We start from the raw sequence: 20,605 nt of genomic DNA on the forward strand, positions 1-20,605 counted from the left end.
ATAGGCAATAACCTATACTCACGCTAGTCTGAGTCCAGGTCTATATTCATAAAGTCATTGAGATGTTGATGTAGCATCATCCTATTACTTAGCTCGTCCCTCGATACAAGTTTCCTTACACACGATGTAGCACAGAGGCCACATATTGCAGGAGCACACTGTATGCATAGACAGAACAGGAAAAGAATGGCTAAGATCATCCCAATGACCATCAGAATCTTCCATCCCCAGGCGGATATCAGTTCCCAGAACTATCCCATCAGCGACCAATCTCCTTTATCCACATGAATAGATTCAGAGATCTTGTGTAGTTTGGAGATGGCCTGGTACACTGTTGGAGCGTTATCTGGAATGAAAACACAGCAACTCGATTGGATCACTTTACATACCCCACCTCGGTCTGCAAGTATGACGTCTAACGCGACCCTGTTCTGAAGGGTCATAAGACGATCCGACTGGAGCTCAGCAGTCAAGTTACTAAGGGCACCGGCAGTTTCAACTACGGTGGATTCAACCACCCTTGTCAATTGTCTTATGTTCCTGCTGTTGACCATGGGTCCCCAAAACGGCAGAAAACCCTTTACAAAGTCTCCAAATTCTTGTCCTGCAGTGTCTTCTCTGCTGAGGACACCTCTAACTATCCTTGTCTTATGGTAATCTGCCGCAGCTGTATAGGTGGGAGGCAACAGAAACGAAACAAAACATGTGCCCGAAAAGTCAGGGGGCAACCATGTATAGGCTCGATCATGACAGATGAAATAGGCACCCCTAGCTGCTAGGAACGAAGGGGAAGTCTGAGACGCAAAAACATACGTCTCGTCACAGATACTCTTCCATAGCTGAGCTCCGGGATTCTTGCCATTACCTTGCAGACATAGGTGACCCTGATGGGGTACAATCCAAATCGGGGAGGATCTCTTAGTTTGCTGTTTCTCACTCAGAGTAACTCCATATCCGGTCACGTTCCATCCAATGTATGCTAGTGTCTCATCTCTCGGGATAGTCTCATAGGAAGTATCTTCCCTAATCATATCTACTATACCCTTAACTAGAGCACTATTCTTTGGATTGTCTTTTACAGAACGTAGAGAGGAGACTTCATGTGCGTAAATGAACATTGTCCTGTATGCCCACACAGAACCATTATGGCTAAAAGGCAGGACCAGATAAGGGATACCTTTGTCAGTTGTGTGAGGCATAAGACCACACACCCAACGGTTAGTCGTGTTCATTACTAGTTGGTGTTGGTGTAAAAGCTGAACAAAGGAGTTATTAATAAACTCTAATCTCCTAACGGACCCATGTTCAGAAAAAGGGTGGAAAGAATGCAAGGAAACAGTAGGAGGAGGTATGGGCTGTGTAGTGGGTGCAAATGTCACTCGAAAAGAGTATAAAACATATCCTATTAAAAACATCATTACACTGAACAACATAAAAATGCATAATATCAAAAAACGTTTCTTGGTCATCATTCTGCAAATTGTAGTCTTAAAGTTCATCAGTTTGGCAGGTCCCTCCATCTCGAAAAACTCCATCCTCTCTAATTGCTGCTCACGGTGGTAGGGTGTTCTATGCTAAGGAATGCTTCGGTCAGTCCAGGGCAACTCCCTTAGACCAACCAGAACCGTCAACCTAACGTCTTCGCTGCACCCCAAAGACTTGGGCAACCGCGATCCTACAGCTGAACCCGGATGGTGGTTCGAAAAACAAAAATAAAAAAGTTTCTCAGATGGGAGAGCTGCACTTTCAAAAATAAAGAAAAGGAATTTTTTATTAGTCCATAGTTCTCGGCCTCAGGTTATAGCGTCTTTTCCCAGGTAGTGTCAGGTTTTGCACCCGAGTTTCCCGCTCTCAGACAGCCGACACACCCATTATCCGTACCGGGAGTTCTTTGCGATCGGTCTTCTATTAACAGTTACGTTTCTGCTAATCTGTATACATCCTTTTGATCCCAACTCCTGGAAAACGACAGACCTTCACATTATAGTTACGTTTTTAATATTCTGCATATATCCGCCTGATCACAACTCCTGGAAAATGAAAGCTCATCAATTTTAAGAGACAACCAAAGACGCTATTGAATCAGCGCAGCACCATTTTTTCTATCAACTACGTTTATGCTAGAAGAAGAGTCAAGCATTGAGACACTCACTGTATTACAATATGATTGAGACGCATGAATAAACGGTAGCGCCATTCCTCTACAATTCAACAGATATCCAAGAATTTCCATATAGGAGCGAGCCTTCTCCTTTGATTGCTGTCTTTATTTAATTCTGATAAATATCAAGGCTGGGTTAAATTTTTTTACTAGCAATAGACGGTCACCTGATGAAGGCCTCAGAGCCGAAACGCGCGTAGTTATCTACCGTATAGCCTTCAACTCATCTGTTGTTTTTTCAAGTCTATTGATTATGTTTCTTTCTTATGTCTTTTTAATTGTCAGTGAATGTTATGAATATGTAAATACACGATTTTCATGTAAAATACCTGTCACCATGTATATTGTACTGTTTTTTAAAACAACATATTTCACAAAAAAATAGAGAAATACAAAAAAAGAAACAAAAAATATACAAATATTTATCAAATACAAATATAAATCATCAATAAACTTTAATATCCAACTAGCTATTGTTTGATGTTTTTCAAAACAGTTGGACTGCATGTATTAATGCACTGATCATACTTAAATATCAGAATATGTGATTGATTACGTTGCTTGGCTATAGACCTTTTCCAAATTTAGTGTCTGGTCTTGGAACAGGAGTTCAGGCTCTGTAGTGTCCAATCGGATTGACGGTGGCACAGCTTCCTGCAAAAGATTGTCACTTTCTCGTTCAGAAATTGTTCCTTTTACACGTGCATCGCTGAATGGCAGAAAACGAGGCACAGTCTCAGAGTCCGCGATACCCTCCTGGACCCACCGGTCGTACGGCAGAGGCAAAGGGACCCTCTTGCAGTGTACGCCGTGGATCCAGTTCTTTTTGCCTTCCACTCGCACGGCGGATCTCGTTGACAGCAGGACTAGGTGGGGGCCGGTCCAGCGGGGCTGGTCATTCTTTGTCCGCTGGAAATTCTTGCACAGCATCCAGGATCGATCTGATGTCCTGGAGCTTCAGAGACCCGAGGCAGAGTATCGTGAACCTGTTGGTGTAAAACACGCAATTTAGCCGTCAATTCATACAAATAGTCAAGCAGTACAGGGTGTTCGATCTCACTGAATTTTGTCGGCCTTGGCACTCCCCATATGTTGGCCGGACGGCCGAACACTATTTCATATGGACTAAGTCCCACTCGCGAGTGCACAGTCATTCTTGTTGATAGGAGTGCTAAAGGCAGGGTGTCAGGCCATTTAAGACCAGAGCTTGCTTGAATCTTGGCCAATTTTAGTTTTAATGTGCCATTGTAGCACTCTACTAGTCCAGCTGATTGGGGGTGATTTGCAGCGTGGAATTTCTGTTGGATACCTAGCCTTTCACATACTTTCTTCATCACTCGACCCACAAATTCACTCCCATTGTCACTCCAGACCATTCTCGGCATTCCAAACCTAGGGAAAAATTCTTTGACAAGGGCTTTAGCTGTGGATAAGGCAGTGTTGTCCTTCAGGGGGTATGCTTCTACCCATCTTGAAAAGGCACAAACAACAACGAGTACGTATTTCAAATTGTTGCACCTTTCCATGTGGATGAAATCTAGCTGCAAAGCCTCGAACGGATATGTTGGAGGCGCAAAATGACCAGCTGGAGTTGGGGTTCCCCTACCAGGATTGTATTTCAGACACACCATGCAATTCTTGACCACATTCTCTGCACACTTAGGAATTCCAGCATTTTGCCATACTGGAGCCAGCAACTTACAAATCCCTTTCACACTGATGTGAGCCATTCCATGGGCCATTGTAACCACTGCAAGCACATACGCATCGGGTAACAACCAACGCTGATGCTCTGACAATTCAACCCAACAACCATTTGCATCCAATTTACCCGTACTTTCTCTCCACACATTCAACTCTTTCTCTGTAGCTTCAGCTTGAATAGACTTCACACTCTCTATCGTGTCTTCACACATTCCAATGTCACCAACCCATCGTGTCTTCACACATTCCAATGTCACCAACCCATCTCGCAGGGCCTGCAACATACATTCGACTCATCACATCCCTTGGTGTTCCTTTTGCAATTTCATCAGCAAATGCATTGCCACGACCAACATCATCATTAACTTTCTTGTGTGCACTGCATTTCACAATCGCAACTTGCAATGGCAAGGTAAGTGACTCAAGGAGCTCATTCACCAACTGACCATGCTGTATCTTAGCTCCATGCGAAGTCAGAAATCCACGTTCTTTCCACAATCATCCAAAACTATGGGCCACACCGAATGCATACTGGCTGTCAGTATATATGGTCACTTTCATTCCTTTAGATAACACACATGCTCTTGTAAGTGCAATCAACTCTGCTGCTTGAGCTGAATTATGTGGGATACGTGCAGCTTCAACAATCGTGTGCAAAGTCGTAACAGCATATGCCGCAGTCGTATCACCATTCGGAAGCTTGAAACATGAACCATCCACCCATAAGGTACCATCACACTTCACAAGAGGAGTGTCCTGAAGGTCTATTCTCCCTTTCGTTTCTTCTTCTGTTCTGAGAAAACAATCATGCTGTTCAGAAGTATCTGTCTCTACTACAATCGGCAACAACGTAGCTGGATTCAATGTGTTGCATCTTTTTATGTGCACATGACTCGCTAACAGTGTTAACTCATAACCTGACAATCGAGCACTAGTTAAGTGCTGTGTCTTGGTCCTATTTAACAAAGTGTCCACTGCATGTGGAACCATCACAACCAATGTATTATTCATCACTAACCCTGCAGACTGCCGAATAGAAACAGCTGCTGCCGCTGTGGCTCTTAAGCAACTCGGCAATGCTTTAGCTACCGGGTCCAACTGTGTCAACACTGATAATGCACAAACTTCTTTCTCATGGACATACAATGTAAAGGGCTTACTGTAGTCGGGGGTACCCAACACAGGAGCCGAACTTAATGCATTGCGCAATTTGGAAAAACGTTTCTGACACTCTTCAGACCATGGGAGGGGATGCGGTTTATCTTTACAAGTTAATGCCACCAAAGGTTTGGCCAACAAAGAAAAATTCGGTATCCATTGTCTGCAGTATGATGTAATACCCAAGAAAGCACGCACTTCTCTCTGTGTCTTTGGCACACTCAATTTCGCAATTGCCTGAATTCTTTCTGGGGTCAGTTTCCTTCCCTCCTTCGGTAAGAGATGACCTAAGTAGGTCACTTCTTGTCGACAATATTGCAATTTCGAAAGGGACACTTTGTGATGTAACTCAGACAAGTGACGCAACAACGACAACGTGGCTTCTTTACAAATTTCCTCAGTATCTGCAGCAATTAGCAAATCGTCGACGTACTGAATAAGGGTAGCGCCATCAGGTAAAACAATCGTATCAAGTTGTGTTTTCAGAGCCTGACTATATATTGATGGGCTTTCACAGTAGCCCTGGGGAGCGTGTTTGAAGCGGAAGCTTCGACCTCCTAAACTGAAGCCGAAAATATCCCTACTCTCCTCGGCAATCGGGATGCTGAAGAAAGTATTCTTCAAGTCAATCACCGAGAACCAAGTCGCAGAAGCTGGAATCATAGTCAATAGGGCAGTGATATCAGGGACAACTGGGAATTGTGGCACAACGATCTTGTTCACCTCTCTAAGATCAATCACAAATCTGTAAACAGGAGGCTGAGAAGGGTCAGTACGTTTCAAAACAGGCAGAACAGGACTATTGCAAACGTTGCCTCTTGTCTCTTCAATTGCATCTTTTTCAATCAAATCATAAATGATCGCTAGCAAAGCCTTTTCACCTTCACTAGAAATCTTGTATTGGGGAATGCGTGGCATTTTAACATTGGCTTTCAAGGTCACAACATATGGCGGTATTTCCAAGAGACCCACATCATTAGGACCAGTAGCCCAAAGAATATCAGGAAGAAACGACAATTCCGTCGGAAGCTTATCCTTCGACAAATACATTGGAGAGACCACTTTCTTACCCAGTGTAAGTTGCACTCCTGAAGGAGAACAATACAAAGTCGCATACAATCTTTTTAACAGATCCAATCCCAACAGTGGAGGAGTGTGGCTCACTGATTAGAGCGGCAGACTCTGATGCAGAGGTCTGGCCCGGGACCAGGGTTCAATTCCCGACGCGGCAGGGTCCTGAGCCCAAAATGTCCACGGACTCGATAATTCTCGCCTCGGTGCCTATTTTAATCATGGGGTCCCACGCTGCAACTCTGGGCAATAGTTGCTTAATCTCCACTACGGCGGCCTACCCGCTGCGGGATGCCTGGCTTTCACCCTGGGGATACCCAGTAGGGGTTATCTCACAGGGAAAAGCCAGGACGGGTTCCCAAGGCAAGCGCCTTGATGCCTTCGGGTGATACGTGCGCTATATAAGTCGCAATACATTTACATTTACAACAAGTTTTCACCACAACCTGTTGTCAGAATAAGGGGTGCTTCGAATTCACAAGGTCCAACAGAAAGGGGCATAGGACTAGAAATCGGGTTTCTAACCGGGGCGCCAGAAAAACCTACTGAAACATTCATTTCGCCAGACAAAGGTGCGCCAGGGAGTTTAGAGTGCATAATGGAACTCTTTGTAGCACCAGTATCCAACAGAAAAGGCTCTGACACACCTGATGTAATCACCTCAACATAAGGTCCACTCTGATCTACTGGAACTGAAACGACTCCCTCTCTTTGTCTATGGCTGTCCTAGCAATCATTACCTTCCATATTCTCATCTTCTGCATAGTAGTCATCAGCATAGTACTGAGCCGTCCTACCAGACGCATTATTCTGCTGATCAAAACTATTCATTGAGTTCTGTGACGGAAAAGATCGCCCGTTCTGTAGGAAATTTCCACGTCCTCTACCTCTAGGCGCTTGTGGAGTACCTCGACCTCGTGCGCTAGAAACACCATTCATACGCTGTAATAAAGCTGCAAAAAACACAGTTGATGGACAGAATGTAGAACAATGTCATACATTCACCCCAGTACAAGGATCTGGGCCTAAATCCATCGTTTTGTTGCACTCCACACCACCCTGGGTTAGACACTGGCTATATGCAAATCAGCTCTGACCCTGTGCCTCATGGGAACAGTCCAGTCCGAACTACCAAGCCATGTCTTTCCCAGACCGGAATCCAGCATCCAAGGACCGGTTTCTGGCTATCAGCCTTCATTCAGCCTGGATAGCTTGACTCCAGTGGTGTGGAGAGCCTGGGACTCACGTCTGAGCATACCCAGCCCACTCGGGGTGAAAATTGCAAAAAACACAGTTGATGGACAGAATGTAGAACAATGTCATACATTCACCCCAGTACAAGGATCTGGGCCTAAATCCATCGTTTTGTTGCACTCCACACCACCCTGGGTTAGACACTGGCTATATGCAAATCAGCTCTGACCCTGTGCCTCATGGGAACAGTCCAGTCCGAACTACCAAGCCATGTCTTTCCCAGACCGGACTCAAGCATCCAAGGACCGGTTTCTGGCTATCAGCCTTCATTCAGCCTGGATAGCTTGACTCCAGTGGTGTGGAGAGCCTGGGACTCACGTCTGAGCATACCCAGCCCACTCGGGGTGAAAATTGCAAAAAACACAGTTGATGGACAGAATGTAGAACAATGTCATACATTCACCCCAGTAAAAGGATCTGGGCCTAAATCCATCGTTTTGTTGCACTCCACACCACCCTGGGTTAGACACTGGCTATATTCAAATCAGCTCTGACCCTGTGCCTCATGGGAAAGTCCAGTCCGAACTACCAAGCCATGTCTTTCCCAGACCGGACTCAAGCATCCAAGGACCGGTTTCTGGCTATCAGCCTTCATTCAGCCTGGATAGCTTGACTCCATTGGTGTGGAGAGCCTGGGACTCACGTCTGAGCATACCCAGCCCACTCGGGGTGAAAATTGCAAAAAACACAGTTGATGGACAGAATGTAGAACAATAGTTCAAGTTCAAGAATTTGTAGAGCGCACTACTCACCCAGAGGGTCTCAAGGCGCTTGAGGGGGGGTAGGTAAATTACTTATCGAATAGCCAGGTTTTTAACTGCTTTCTGAAGGAGAGGTGGTTCTGTGTAAGGCGGAGGTGGGTGGGGAGAGAATTCCAGGTCTTGGCCGCCAAGTAGGAGAAGGATCTTCCTCCCATGGTGGACCTATGGATGCGCGGGATTGCGGCGAGGGCTTGATTGGATGATCTTAGTTGTCGGTTGGGTGTGTAGAAGGACAGTCGCGTGTTGAGGCATTCAGGTCCTAGGTCGTAGAGGGCCTTGTGTGCGTGGGTAAGGAGCCGGAAATTTATTCTTTTGTTGACGGGAAGCCAATGGAGGTCTTTCAGGTGGCCGGAGATGTGAGCTTGATGGGGGATGTCCAGTATGAGTCTGGCGGAGGCGTTTTGGATGCGTTGGAGTTTTTTCTGCAGTTTGGCTGTGGTTCCGGCGTAGAGGGTATTTCCATAATCCAGTCGGCTAGTGACCAGTGCGTGGGTGACTGTCTTTCTTGTATCGGTGGGGATCCAGCGGAAGATTTTTTTGAGCATGCGTAGTATGTTGAAGCATGAAGATGAGACTGCGTTGACTTGTTTGGTCATCGAGAGGGAGGAGTCTAGGATGAAGCCCAGGTTACGTGCGTGATCTGTGGGTATGGGTGCTGTACCCAGGGCCGGTGGCCACCATGAGTCGTCCCAGGCAGAGGGGGATGATCCTAGGATGAGGACTTCCGTTTTGTCCGAGTTTAGTTTTAGACGGCTGTTTTTCATCCACTCGGCTACTTCTTTCATTCCTTCGTGTAGATTGGTTTTGGCGATACTTGGGTCTTTGGTGAGGGAGAGGATCAGCTGGGTATCGTCTGCGTAGGAGATGATGTTGAGATTGTGTTGTCGTGCGATGGATGCGAGGAGACTCATGTAAACGTTGAAAAGGGTGGGACTGAGAGATGATCCTTGTGGTACGCCGCAGATGACTTCGGTGGCCTCTGATTTGAATGGGGGGAGGCGGACTCTCTGGGTTCTTCCGGTGAGGAACGAGATGATCCAGTCCAGAGCTTGTCCTTGTATTCCGACGTTGAATGAGGGTGCTATGACAGACTGTGTCGAAGGCGGCGGAGAGGTCAAGTAGGATGAGGGCAACTGTTTCTCCGTTGTCCAGTAGCGTTCGGATGTCGTCTGTAGCAGCGATGAGGGCGGTTTCGGTGCTGTGTTTGGCTCGGAATCCAGATTGTGAGGGGTCGAGGGAGTTGTTGGATTCCAGGAAGGCGGCGAGCTGATTATTGACGGCTTTCTCAATGACTTTGGCAGGGAATGGGAGGAGTGAGATGGGGTGGTAGTTCTTAAGTTCAGCGGGGTCTGCTGTGGGTTTCTTCAGAAGGGTGCTGAGTTCGGCATGTTTCCAGCTTTCCGGGAAGGTAGCGGAGTTGAAGGAGCAGTTGATGACATCTCCGAGGTGGGGTGCGATGATGGAGTCTGCTTTGTTGAAGATGTGGTGGGGGCATGGGTCGGTTGGTGAGCCTGAGTGGATGGAGTTCATCAGGCGGATGGTGTCTTCAGTAGTGATTGGGTTCCAGGCGTGAAGGTTGTGAAAGTGCAGTTTAGGCTCGGGGGTGGGTGGATTGGACTGATCTTCGGCCTGGTTTTCAAAGCTGTTATGTATGTCGGCGATTTTGTTGTGGAAGAAAGAGGATAAAGAGTCGCAGAGGTCTTGGGAGGGAGTGATGTCGTTGGTGCCGGTGGTGGGGTTGGTAAATTCTTTGAATGTCATACATTCACCCCAGTACAAGGATCTGGGCCTAAATCCATCGTAAAGCTGGGCAGCTACTTTTAAAATGGCCCTCTTCTTTACAATATGCACACTGATTAGGGCCCACAGGAAAACGTTGTTGAGGATATTCGGTCCTTTGCGTGTTTCTCTGAAACTGCTGAGGCTGCTGATAGTTACTCTGACCACCCCGAGGGCGGGTACGCCTGTTGTAAAAGAACCTTTGTTTTTAACTCTTTCGTTTTCTTGTCTGCTCTATCTTTCTCATCTTTATCTCGATTTTCATAATACTGGGCAGTAGCCAATATCTGTGCTGAAGAGGAAACGGCCCAAGAACTCTCTGAATCTTTTAACTTTTTGCATAACTCAGGAAGCAAATTTTGCACGAACTTGTCAACGAACAACCGTTGACCACCTTCTGTGCTCATATCTTGACCACTGTGGTCGATAAACGTTTCTTCAAACCTGGTGAAGAAATCAAACACTGTCTTGTCTTTCTTCTGCTTACACGCAGACAATTTGTCCCAATTCACTTGCATGGCAGGCATCAAAGTCTTCATGTAAGTAATTATCCTACCAGGGAGGTCTGCCACTAAAGGTTCGGGTTTAGCACCACCAACTTGTCTGCCATCAGCAGCATCAATATTAACCCATGTATCACCTAACTCCTGATCATGATCCGCATGACGAATCTTTCCCCATAAAGGCTGTGGAACAACATTTCCAAACAACATGTCTATATCCGCTAAATTCATAATGCATGAGCTTGCAGTCTGTGACAATTCCTTGTAATACCCTGCAGGATTTTTACGGGGGTCAGGTAAAGTCTGCTTAAGGGCCAAAACTTCAGCTCGCTTCCATGGATCATGTACCCAAACACGCTGAAAGTGAGGCTGAACAGGTGGATTAGCTGCTAGATCCCCTTCTTTCCAAACTGGGGGAACCTCTCTCATTGGATATTGTATCCCTTTTCTTTTAACAGAAAGATCAGGCTCAAACAACTGTTGGGAAATAGCTTCGCTCCTAAACGATAACAATGTCGCAACTGCTTTCTTAACATCGGAACCCACAATTGTGCCCTTTGCAAACTCGAACCGTATACGACATAACTCAGGCAGATTGGGCTCCAAATCATTTCCCTCTAAATCCTCACAAAGAAAAGCACAAATTTTCTCAAACGTATCTCTGTTTCGGTTCTTCCCACTGATAGAAGACATCCATAACAGAATCTAGCTCATATCTCGTAGGGTCAGTAACCCATTTGTGTGCCAAATAATTCAATGTTTCCTGCTCTCTAGAGTCTGGCAGTTGACTACGCAACTGTTTGCTCGTTGAAACAGGGGTCATACTTGTTGCCCCAAAAAGAGGATATAAAAGATTAGCGACAGTGTCAGTCATTCTCTGTCGAACAGAAGGAGAAGTCGACGAAAGAACAGGAGTAAAAACAGAGTGAGGCAAAGCAGATGCAGATGCAGACGCAGAGGCAGTAACAGGAGGACCATTAGAAGAGGTAGTCGATGTAGTAGGCAAAGTTGTAAGGAGTACAGGGTGAGCAGGTAGCAAAGTCAGCGGCCCTTGAGGATGCTGAGCCGTAGCAGTAGGAGCCAACTGAAAAGGAGCTGGCGGTTGTGGAAGAACCTGGGGCACAACAATTGGGAGTTGCACAACTAAAGGCTGCGGAGGTGCAGTAGCACTCTGCGCATAGGGGGGTGGCGAACTCAACAAGTGAGACATTAAAGGATCTTTCTCAAGTTCTTTTGCTGTATCCTGCTGGAGAGGTGGCAAAACTGGATAGCATTTATCGATAACCATTTTACGTTGCCTGTGCAGCTGCTCACTCCTCTGTTCTTCTTCGTTATCTTTATACTGCATAGCAGCTTGCATTATCGAAATACCCTTTTCTCTTTTATTCTTTTTAGCTAATTTTATTTCGTTCTGTTTGGCTTCCTTTCGCCACAGGCGGAAAGAGTCAAACATCGCCGGCCGGGCTTTCTTCTTAAAAAGTCTAACCTCTAGATTATCTAAAATCTCCGTGTCAAAGCTACCATATTGAGGCCATTTTAGAACACCATCCTTTCTGGTGTATCGGATCCATACTTCATTATATGTGATGGGGCCTACTCCATGCTTCACATATAATTCATAGGTCGGAGTTCCAATCGGAGGAACCGGACACGAGTCCTCCAATCGGGAATCCCTATTCCAACCAAGACAAAACAAATTTCCAAGTCTGCTAAGATCAGGCATCTTCGCTCACTAGTCTAGCTTCAAACTTCAAAGGATTATTGAATACGATAGTCTCGTGAATACACGAGTCCCTCGGCTTTGGTACTTGCAAGTTCCAAATCAAAGATCCCAAGGGGATACCCAAACTAAAAACTAAGAACTGGGAGACGCTCCACTTATACTTAACTGAGGTATCGATGACGTCACCAGAAGACTCGTCTATCGTTTCGCTCTACCAATCATCAAGGGTCCAAAACAGGGCGATAGTCAGGGCAGCAGTCCTTCGTAGCCGTCGGGAAGCGGGGAACCTCGCAGCAAAGACTTTCGGACCACGTCGACATGCAGGGGTCGATGAAGTGGCGGCCTTCCTCCAGAATTTTCACACGAAGCTCCTCACGAACCTCTGGCTTGGACCGGTACCGCTGATATCGCCCCACGTTGGGCGCCAACTGAAGTACTGGGTTTTTCGGAACCCAGCGGTGCCAGGGACACACCCTAAGACTTTGGGTCCTTCCTGTTTCAGACTACAGAAACTCAGTCTTCTAGGTGAAGTCAAAGATCGAGTTTATTGGCTGCAACCAAGTAACAGGCGTCCTAGAAGTACAACACGGTGTATATTCTCAGGAGACTGCTCAATCTTACAAAGCCAGCCTTCTCTTTTTATACAAAATATTATGCTTCAGGCAAACATTCCTTATTTTACAGTTGACCATTCACATATTTTCACTACAAAGAAAAAGCAGAGTCATGATGACAATCCCACATTTCAGTTTGTTCAGCCCAAAATAAATCACCCGGCAAGGCCCAACATTTTCATCAGATATCGACGGACCCCCAATAAATTCGGGCACCTCCTCCTCGTAAAGCAGGTCATAAAGTAGGAAACAGGGACAGGTGTGTGTAAGATTAGGCGTGGTTTGTGTGTGATCAAAGGTTTATGGCATGTTGTGCCTTGATACTATCTCAATCGGCTACTGGGAGAGGAACTGACCGAACAGGTTTAGCCTTAGGCAGTGGAGCCAGCTTGCCCAGGTCGTGCAGGAGTTAGCAAAGGTGTACGTGTCCTTCAGATTCGTTTTTGGCCTTAGTCACCGGCCTATGTGAGGGCAATCACAAAATGGCTGCCGTTCACAAAATGGAACCCGAGGGTTCAGGGCGGAATCTCTGTTTTCAGGGTGATCTCGTGACTCGAATGCGACGAAAATACTCGTGCATAGTATACTCGTCATTCTCGGTCTGCTGATATCAAAATCGTCATGATACGATGATGGTTATAACACGGGTCCAGAATTTTCAGTACCACAGAAGGGCCGGGTGAGGAGGGTTAAATCTTAGCCCCTATTGGCCTTTTATAAAGTCAGCAAAAGCCTTTACCAAAACTTGTGTGAAAGAAATAACCTGTGCCTAAATAAAACCTCCGATTCGAATTAATGTGAACTTCGCATTTCTAAAATATTAGATAAAACTTTGAGTTTCAGTTAACTACTTTGGTGTAATGATAATTAAATGAAGTAAGATTGCATGAGAAACATCCATGCGGGTGTGTCTCCCTCGTCCGCGACTGTGTTCAATTACAGGCCTTCACTCGCCGAAAAGCACACCTGTGCATCCATTTTTCCAGCTGCTTTACTCCTGTTGTGCAGCTACTGCAGGCTTCCACACTCTTCAATCAGAGGCATGCATCACCAGATTAACTCCCATGCTGAAAATAAGAACGTCCTTTTGCTGATTTATTCAGGATTTTTTGTATTAATTGTCTGTGGGCCATTAGTTAGTGAAACTGTCTTTTTAGGGTCCTGTGCATTGATGTTGTTTTTTATGTTCCTCAGTATACAGAGCCCAGAATGTTTACAGTGGCATACATATGAATACTGAATAATTTAGTATGTGCTTGCTTTGGCCAGCATATAGAAAGGGCTTTTCTGTTTTTTGATGTTGAAAGTCGTATTGCAATTTGCAGGCTGACAATATATCCATCAAACACAACTACTTGTGTGTGTTAACTGAATGAATCTGTGCACGTATGAACCATGCAACAGTTGATTTAAAATGTACTGAAAGCTATAAATAATTTTACTAATAGTTTTGCAGTTAAATAAAAAAATTGCTTGTCTTATTAATGCGCAGTGGCATCAAAAATGCACCACCAAAAATGCCATGCTGTTCCCCAATAGCATCACAATCAAGCAGGCACCAAATGGTCTGCAATATTAGCCTGTGTCCAGTGGTATGGTGACCGCAGCGGACACATTCTAGGCCAAGTGCTCCACCCCTTGAAACAAATAGGAGGCTGCTGAAGGTGGTTAGAGGTGGAGCAGCAAGGGGTGGAACTTGCTACTCTGTGTCCCAGCCTCATCCTTTCAATAGCCTCGTATATGCTCTTGAGTTGCTAGGGTTGATACGGGGATAACACCAACACCTAGGTAACCAAGGGTCTGATTACCCTATTTAAATTGTATCTGCACTGCTTTATAGCACCAGGGATTCCCACGAGCAAGCCCAAACATAGCAGCTGCTTTAATGTCTTCTTGCTCTTTCCCCGATTAGGTCTACTGCTTGGATTGAAGCAAAAAAAAAATATTTCACTCACCCTTAATGTCTTACTGAACTCATGTGCACCTTTAAACCCTTGGTTCCAGTTTGTTGGAATGGTCTTCTCGATTTGTCTCACTTCTATGTCCATGGCCTTCATCCTTACCTTGCTATGAATCACCAACCTTTTGATTTTTTAGGTCTCGCCTGAGCCAGCTCATGCGCTGGTCTAGCGAGACATTTAGTATGTGAGCTTTAAAAATCCGACCACACGCTTCTGCTTGTGGCCTAAAGCTTGCAGTTACGCGCACAGCCGCCATCTGGCTTTCCTATCTCTTCCTCATTAAGCGCATCGCCCGCGATTACTTTCACTTTCGCGGCTGCGTCACTTTCACGGCCACGCGGCCAATGCTTGTTTTCTCTTGTGCAGCAATCTGCCAGAAGCGTGTCTCTTCCTCGGCTCCCCAGCGCACACACCCACTCATGCCAGTGAGCATCCGAGATGGATGTTAATAAGACCCAGAGATCGGCCAAGGAAATTGCCAGTGCCCACTCAGGGTGCCCCTCCCACCTCCATTCTGTTTCAACAGACATCCCTGGGTCTCAGCAATATTACGTTTTTTGTTGTTTCTTTTGAAAAGCGTCGCTGAGTGTGTTCGGAGGTAAACAGCCAACCCTTGCAGAGGCTCGAGCACGCCACATTCCATATAGCAATTCTGCAACCAACAGGACACTATTAATAAATACCACATGTACAAAACAATGCTGCGTTCGGCTCTCTTACCTGCCCACTGTCTGGTTGGCGTGCTGTCTCATACGGTTAAACTGTTTCTTACACTACAAGCTTATTGCCTGACGAGAAAAAGCCGTTCTAACAGAGAGAGGCGAATTCATCTGTAGAGTTTTGGCGGCAAGAAACCGACAGCCTGCTCTCATTAACAAACACAGCTGTTAATAAATGAAGGATGTCCGATGAGCTGTGCAATTCTGTGGACAGCAGCTAGTTAATGGCCAAATTTCATAGGAACCTTTCAAAGTTACATTTGTAAACAGAAGAGTAATGGGAAGCAATCTGCAAACTTCCTGGCTTTATTGCACCCGTTAAAGCTAACGAGTTTCCCCACCGTAGAGGCCGGTCCTCTGAGAGGAAAAATGTCACGCGCGATGTTTCAACTCTTGCACATACACACAGCCCGAAACTAATTAGAAAAGTGACATGAACCGCCTCGTAATTAATTTTTTGCTTTTTAAGGCAATATCGGTAATGTTGCTCATCTTGCCCGGGAATGCCGAGCTTGCCAGGGAAAACTTGGGAGAGGAGGCTGTCTGCCTCGTTTCAACAAATTACCGTTTTATTCGGATGGGAATTGGGGTCGCCCCAGATACAAGGGGCCTGATTAATGGCTCGCTGCCTCGTGAATATAAACTCACACACGATAACCCTGAGAGGTGAAATGCCTGGTGTGCTAACAAGTGAATGCTGAAAAAGGCGGAGAGAGGGAAATTGCATTAGCTTGTGGGCTGCGATATCATGGCCACTGTCCCAGTCTTGAAGGAGGCACAGAAAGCTGACTAGAATATAAGCCATGGGCCGGGCTTTAAGTGGTATCAAAAACACTGGATCAATCAATCAATCAGAGCAATTTGTATAGCGCGCTACTCACCCGGAAGGGTCTCAAGGCGCTGGGGGGGAGGGGACTGTTACTGCTCGAAAAGCCAGGTCTTGAGTTGCTTCCTGAGGAGAGGTGGTCCTGGGTCAGCCGTAGGTGGATGGGGAGGGAGTTCCAGGTCTTGGCCGCCAGGTGGAGAAGGATCTTCCTCTGGCAGTGGCTCTGCGGAGGCGTGGTACGGTGGCGAGGGCGAGGCTGGTCAATCGCAGCTGGCGGGTGGGCGTGTAGAAAGTGAGGTGGTTGTTGAGGTACTTGGGGCCCAGGTCGTGGGGAGCCTTGTGTGCGTGGGTGAGGAGTCTGAACGTGATCCTCTTGCTGACGGGGAGCCAGTGCTGGTCTCTCAGGTGGGCGGAGATGTGGTTGTGGCGGGGGATGTCCAGGACGAGTCGTGCGTAGGCATTCTGTATGCGTTGAAGTGTTTTCTGTAGTTTGGCAGTAGTTCCCGCGTAGAGGGTGTTCCCGTAGTCCATTCGGCTGGTGACGAGTGCCTGGGTGACCGTCTTCCTGGTTTCGGTGTTGCAGGGTGTTGAAACAGGATGACGAGATGGCGTTCACTTGTCTGGTCATTGAGAGGGCGAGTCCAGGATGAAGCCCAGGTTTCGTGCGTGGTTCGTTGGCTTGGGGGTGGTGCCCAGGGCAGGGGGCCACCAGGAGTCGTCCCAGGCAGAGGGGGATGATCTCAGGATGAGGGCTTCCGTCTTGTCTGAGTTCAGTTTCAGACGGCTGTTCTTCATCCACACAGCGACGTCTTTCATTCCTTCGTGTAGGCTGGCGGTGGCGGTGGCGGGGTCGTTGGTGAGGGAAAGGATCAGCTGGGTGTCGTCGGCGTAGGAGATGATGTTAAGGTTGTGTTGGCGTGCGATGGCTGCGAGGGGGCTCATGTAGACGTTGAAGAGGGTGGGGCTGACCGAGGAGCCTTGAGGTACGCCGCAGATGACTTCGGTGTTCACAGATCGGAACGGGTGGAGGCGGACTCTCTGGGTTCTTCCAGCGAGGAACGAGATGATCCACTCCAGTGCTTTCCCTTGGATTCCGATGTTGCTGAGGCGCTGTATTAGAGTGCGATGGCAGACTGTGTCGAATGCTGCAGAGAGGTCCAGGAGGATGAGGGCAGCTGTTTCCCCGTTGTCAAGCAGGGATCTGATGTCGTCGGTGGCTGCGATGAGGGCGGTCTCGGTGCTGTGGTTGGCTCGGAAACCGGACTGTGAGGAGTCGAGAGATCTGTTTGTCTCGAGGAGGGCGGCGAGCTGTATGTTGACGGTCTTCTCGATGACTTTGGCAGGAAAAGGGAGGAGCTAGATGGGGCGGAAGTTCTTGAGGTCCGTGGGGTCTGCTGTCGGTTTCTTCAGGAGGGCGCTGAGCTCGGCATGCTTCCAGCTCTCCGGGAAGGTGGCGGTGTTGAAGGAGATGTTGATGATGTTCCGAAGTTGGGGTGCGATGATGGAGTCGGCCTTGTTGAAGACCTGGTGGGGGCAGGGGTTGGTTGGGGATCCAGAGTGGATGGTGTTCATTGTGCGGGTGGTGTCTTCGGTGCTGACCGGGGTCCAGTGGCAGAGGGTGGTGGTGGGGGGCGTTGTTTCGATGGTTGGGTGCATGGTTGGTGCGGCAAAGCGGTTTTGTATGTCGGCGATCTTGCGGTGGAAGAAGGAGGCAAGTGAGTCGCAGAGGACTTGCGAGGGTGTGATGTTGTTGTTTCCGGCGCTGGGGTTGGAGGGTCTCTCAAAGGGGTTTGGCCAATGTAATGAAGGCCATGGCTTAAAAACAAGTAAGCTAAAACTCTGTGCTTAGCATAATACGCCTTCCGACTTGTATTTTTCTGTTTCTGTCATTGCATCCAGATATACGATATACCTACAACAAGTCAGGACTTTTGGCTTTGTCTATGTTTGTTAGTTGCATAAGATAAATAAGCCGCAACTATGGCTTGTATATAATATTAAAAAAGCTTCCACTTAAAGCCCTGGTAACATCACGACAATATTGCTGCTCCCGTGTTTTACAAAGAGAAGGGAAATCCAGAGAGAAAATTACTCTCTTTAAAGGATTTCCCACCCCTACAACGCTCACATAGCATGACGTAATGCAGTAACATCTCCACTAGTAACAAGCATTGGCATAGCCAATAGGTCTCGCTTTTGGGACCTTATAAGTATTTACTTATGCAGCACAATATCCTTGGTGCAACAACATCAACTGTTGCATGGCTAAACACTTATAAGATACAAGGTTTAGCCATGCAACAGCTGATGTTGTTGCACCAAGGATATTGTGCTGCAAAACTAAATACTTAAAAGGTCCCAAAAGCGAGACCTATTGGCTATGCCAATGCTTGTTTCATTTACACTTATTACAGGAGAGAGGAATTGGCCAAACGGCTAGGGCAGTCGACCTCGAATCTGGGGAACTGGGTCGAGTTTCGGCAATGACACTGAACATCCTGTGATTCAGGGCAAATCACTTCATCTCTTCGTGCCTAACAAAAATGAATGTGTCCTCATGTAATGCAACTAGTGCTCTGTAAAGCGCTCTGATACCCGATTCGAGTGAAGTACACGCTATATAAAACTCTGTAAAATAAAAAAATTAAGTATTAAATGATTCTCATTTTTCCTTGTCTGGTACACGCTGATGTATATGCTAGCAAATTATTGAAGTAAAATATGATCTTAATATTTCCTGCAGGAGATTCCAGAAAAGTGGCACATCATGTCTATTGCCGATAGGCTGCTGCCTGAAGAGCTGCTGACCGTATACATAGAAAAAGTTATTCGAGGCCAAGCGGTTGATGTCGAAGACTCTGCAATTCTGGCGTTTCTCTTAAAAAATTTCATCGAAGTCTTGAAATCACCACCGTCTTTTGTGAAAGGTACTGTAAAGTCACAACTCAAAGTGCCTCTTGCTCTGTTTAATGGTCTGGAATCTCATTCTCCAGAAGGCACTGCCATACAGCTTTGCTTTCCCCTTTGATATTTCCCTCAAATGTTCTTCCTTCCTTTACTTCTAAATTCAAAGAGCCCCTTCATAAATTATGTATATATTACCCACCCACAGGGGAAGCATGGTGGAATCCAGAAAAAATGGATGAGGCTAGCCAAGATTATGTGCGTCTGCTTTTGGGGCTGTTCAACGTCACCATGTGTGCGGCTGGCGAAGGAAGCAATGCAGTCAACTTCAGAGCGTTGATGAGTTTTTTCTTAAAGGTATTTTAATTTAATTTCTTCTTTTGATAACTAACTAATCATTGTTTTTAAGTATTCCATGACCTTAGAGCAAAGGCTAAAGTGAGTGAACCTCTAAAAATTTGTCATCTAACTATGTTGTGGAAGAAGTCCTACTTTATATGTTTAAACGATATTTCGAATAATACAATAAAGCAGGTTTCAAAAACCAAGCCGTAGAACATTTAAAACTGTTAGTATATTAAAATATACTCCCCATTATTATATTAAACTTTCACAGTTTCCACTTGTAGTGCCTTTGTACCTTCATATAAACATAACGCTAATAATCAAGCCAAAGGTTATTCCTGTTTTCAAGGGGTTTGTAAGTCTCTTCATACATCTGCTAAAGTGACCATGCGATTTGAAAGTTACCTTCCCAGCAAGTAGACTAGTCCTAAGCTGCCAATAGTTTCATTTCATACAGGCAGCTCTTAATTAATTAGGCCACACTATATTATGCTAATGTAGAGGATGGTAGGGGTTAGCCCAGCCCCAGTCGAAAATACCAGGTGCCAGTAAGAATTTAATTTGTGCAGAGGGGCTCCTATTTTTACAGACCCTAAACTGACAAGGAGCACTCATTTCCACAGTGCGCTGCATATTATACATGCCAACGTTTGGAGACAGGAAAGAGGGACATTTTTGAAAAAAAGAGTATCATTTATTTTTCCTCATTGAGTTGCATTGAAGTGGCTGTTATTTTAGGCAAAGATAGTAGAAATAAAGCCATTTTCGACCTAATAAATCGTAAGTCTCCTTTCTCAATTAGATGTGTTGGCTTGTATGCCATACGTACACAGGTTATAAATAATTGTGCTAGGCACCCCTTCTATTTTATAAAACATGACACTTGGACAAGCAAGTTTCAGCTACCTGGAGTCCTTTTTGAAGCACCCTTTAGCGGTGTCATCTGACTAACTGAGAGACTAAAACATTCTTCTTATCTACAATATTTAAAATATGCCTCTACTTTCTTTTAATTAAGTGATTTGTTGCTTCAAGATGTAATGAACAGAGGCTATCACACATAATTATGCACTGATGTATAGGGCATCATGAGCAGCACTATCCAAACCTATTTAGCTGAAT

The 20,605-nt window shown here is 46.1% G+C and overlaps 1 protein-coding gene across 1 annotated transcript in view; it reads left to right on the plus strand.

Moving 5' to 3' along the window:
• HEATR1 (HEAT repeat containing 1) overlaps positions 1-20,605 on the plus strand; it is a 412,033-nt gene that overhangs the window by 217,226 nt on the left and 174,202 nt on the right. Inside the window, exons 18-19 of the mRNA XM_078648603.1 lie at positions 18,978-19,161; positions 19,347-19,495. Of these exons, the coding sequence (XP_078504729.1) occupies positions 18,978-19,161; positions 19,347-19,495 (333 nt within the window). The remainder of the gene's footprint in view (positions 1-18,977; positions 19,162-19,346; positions 19,496-20,605) is intronic.

This window comes from Lissotriton helveticus, chromosome 6 (genome assembly GCF_964261635.1).
Source record: "Lissotriton helveticus chromosome 6, aLisHel1.1, whole genome shotgun sequence".
In the NCBI taxonomy this organism is placed as follows: domain Eukaryota; kingdom Metazoa; phylum Chordata; class Amphibia; order Caudata; family Salamandridae; genus Lissotriton; species Lissotriton helveticus.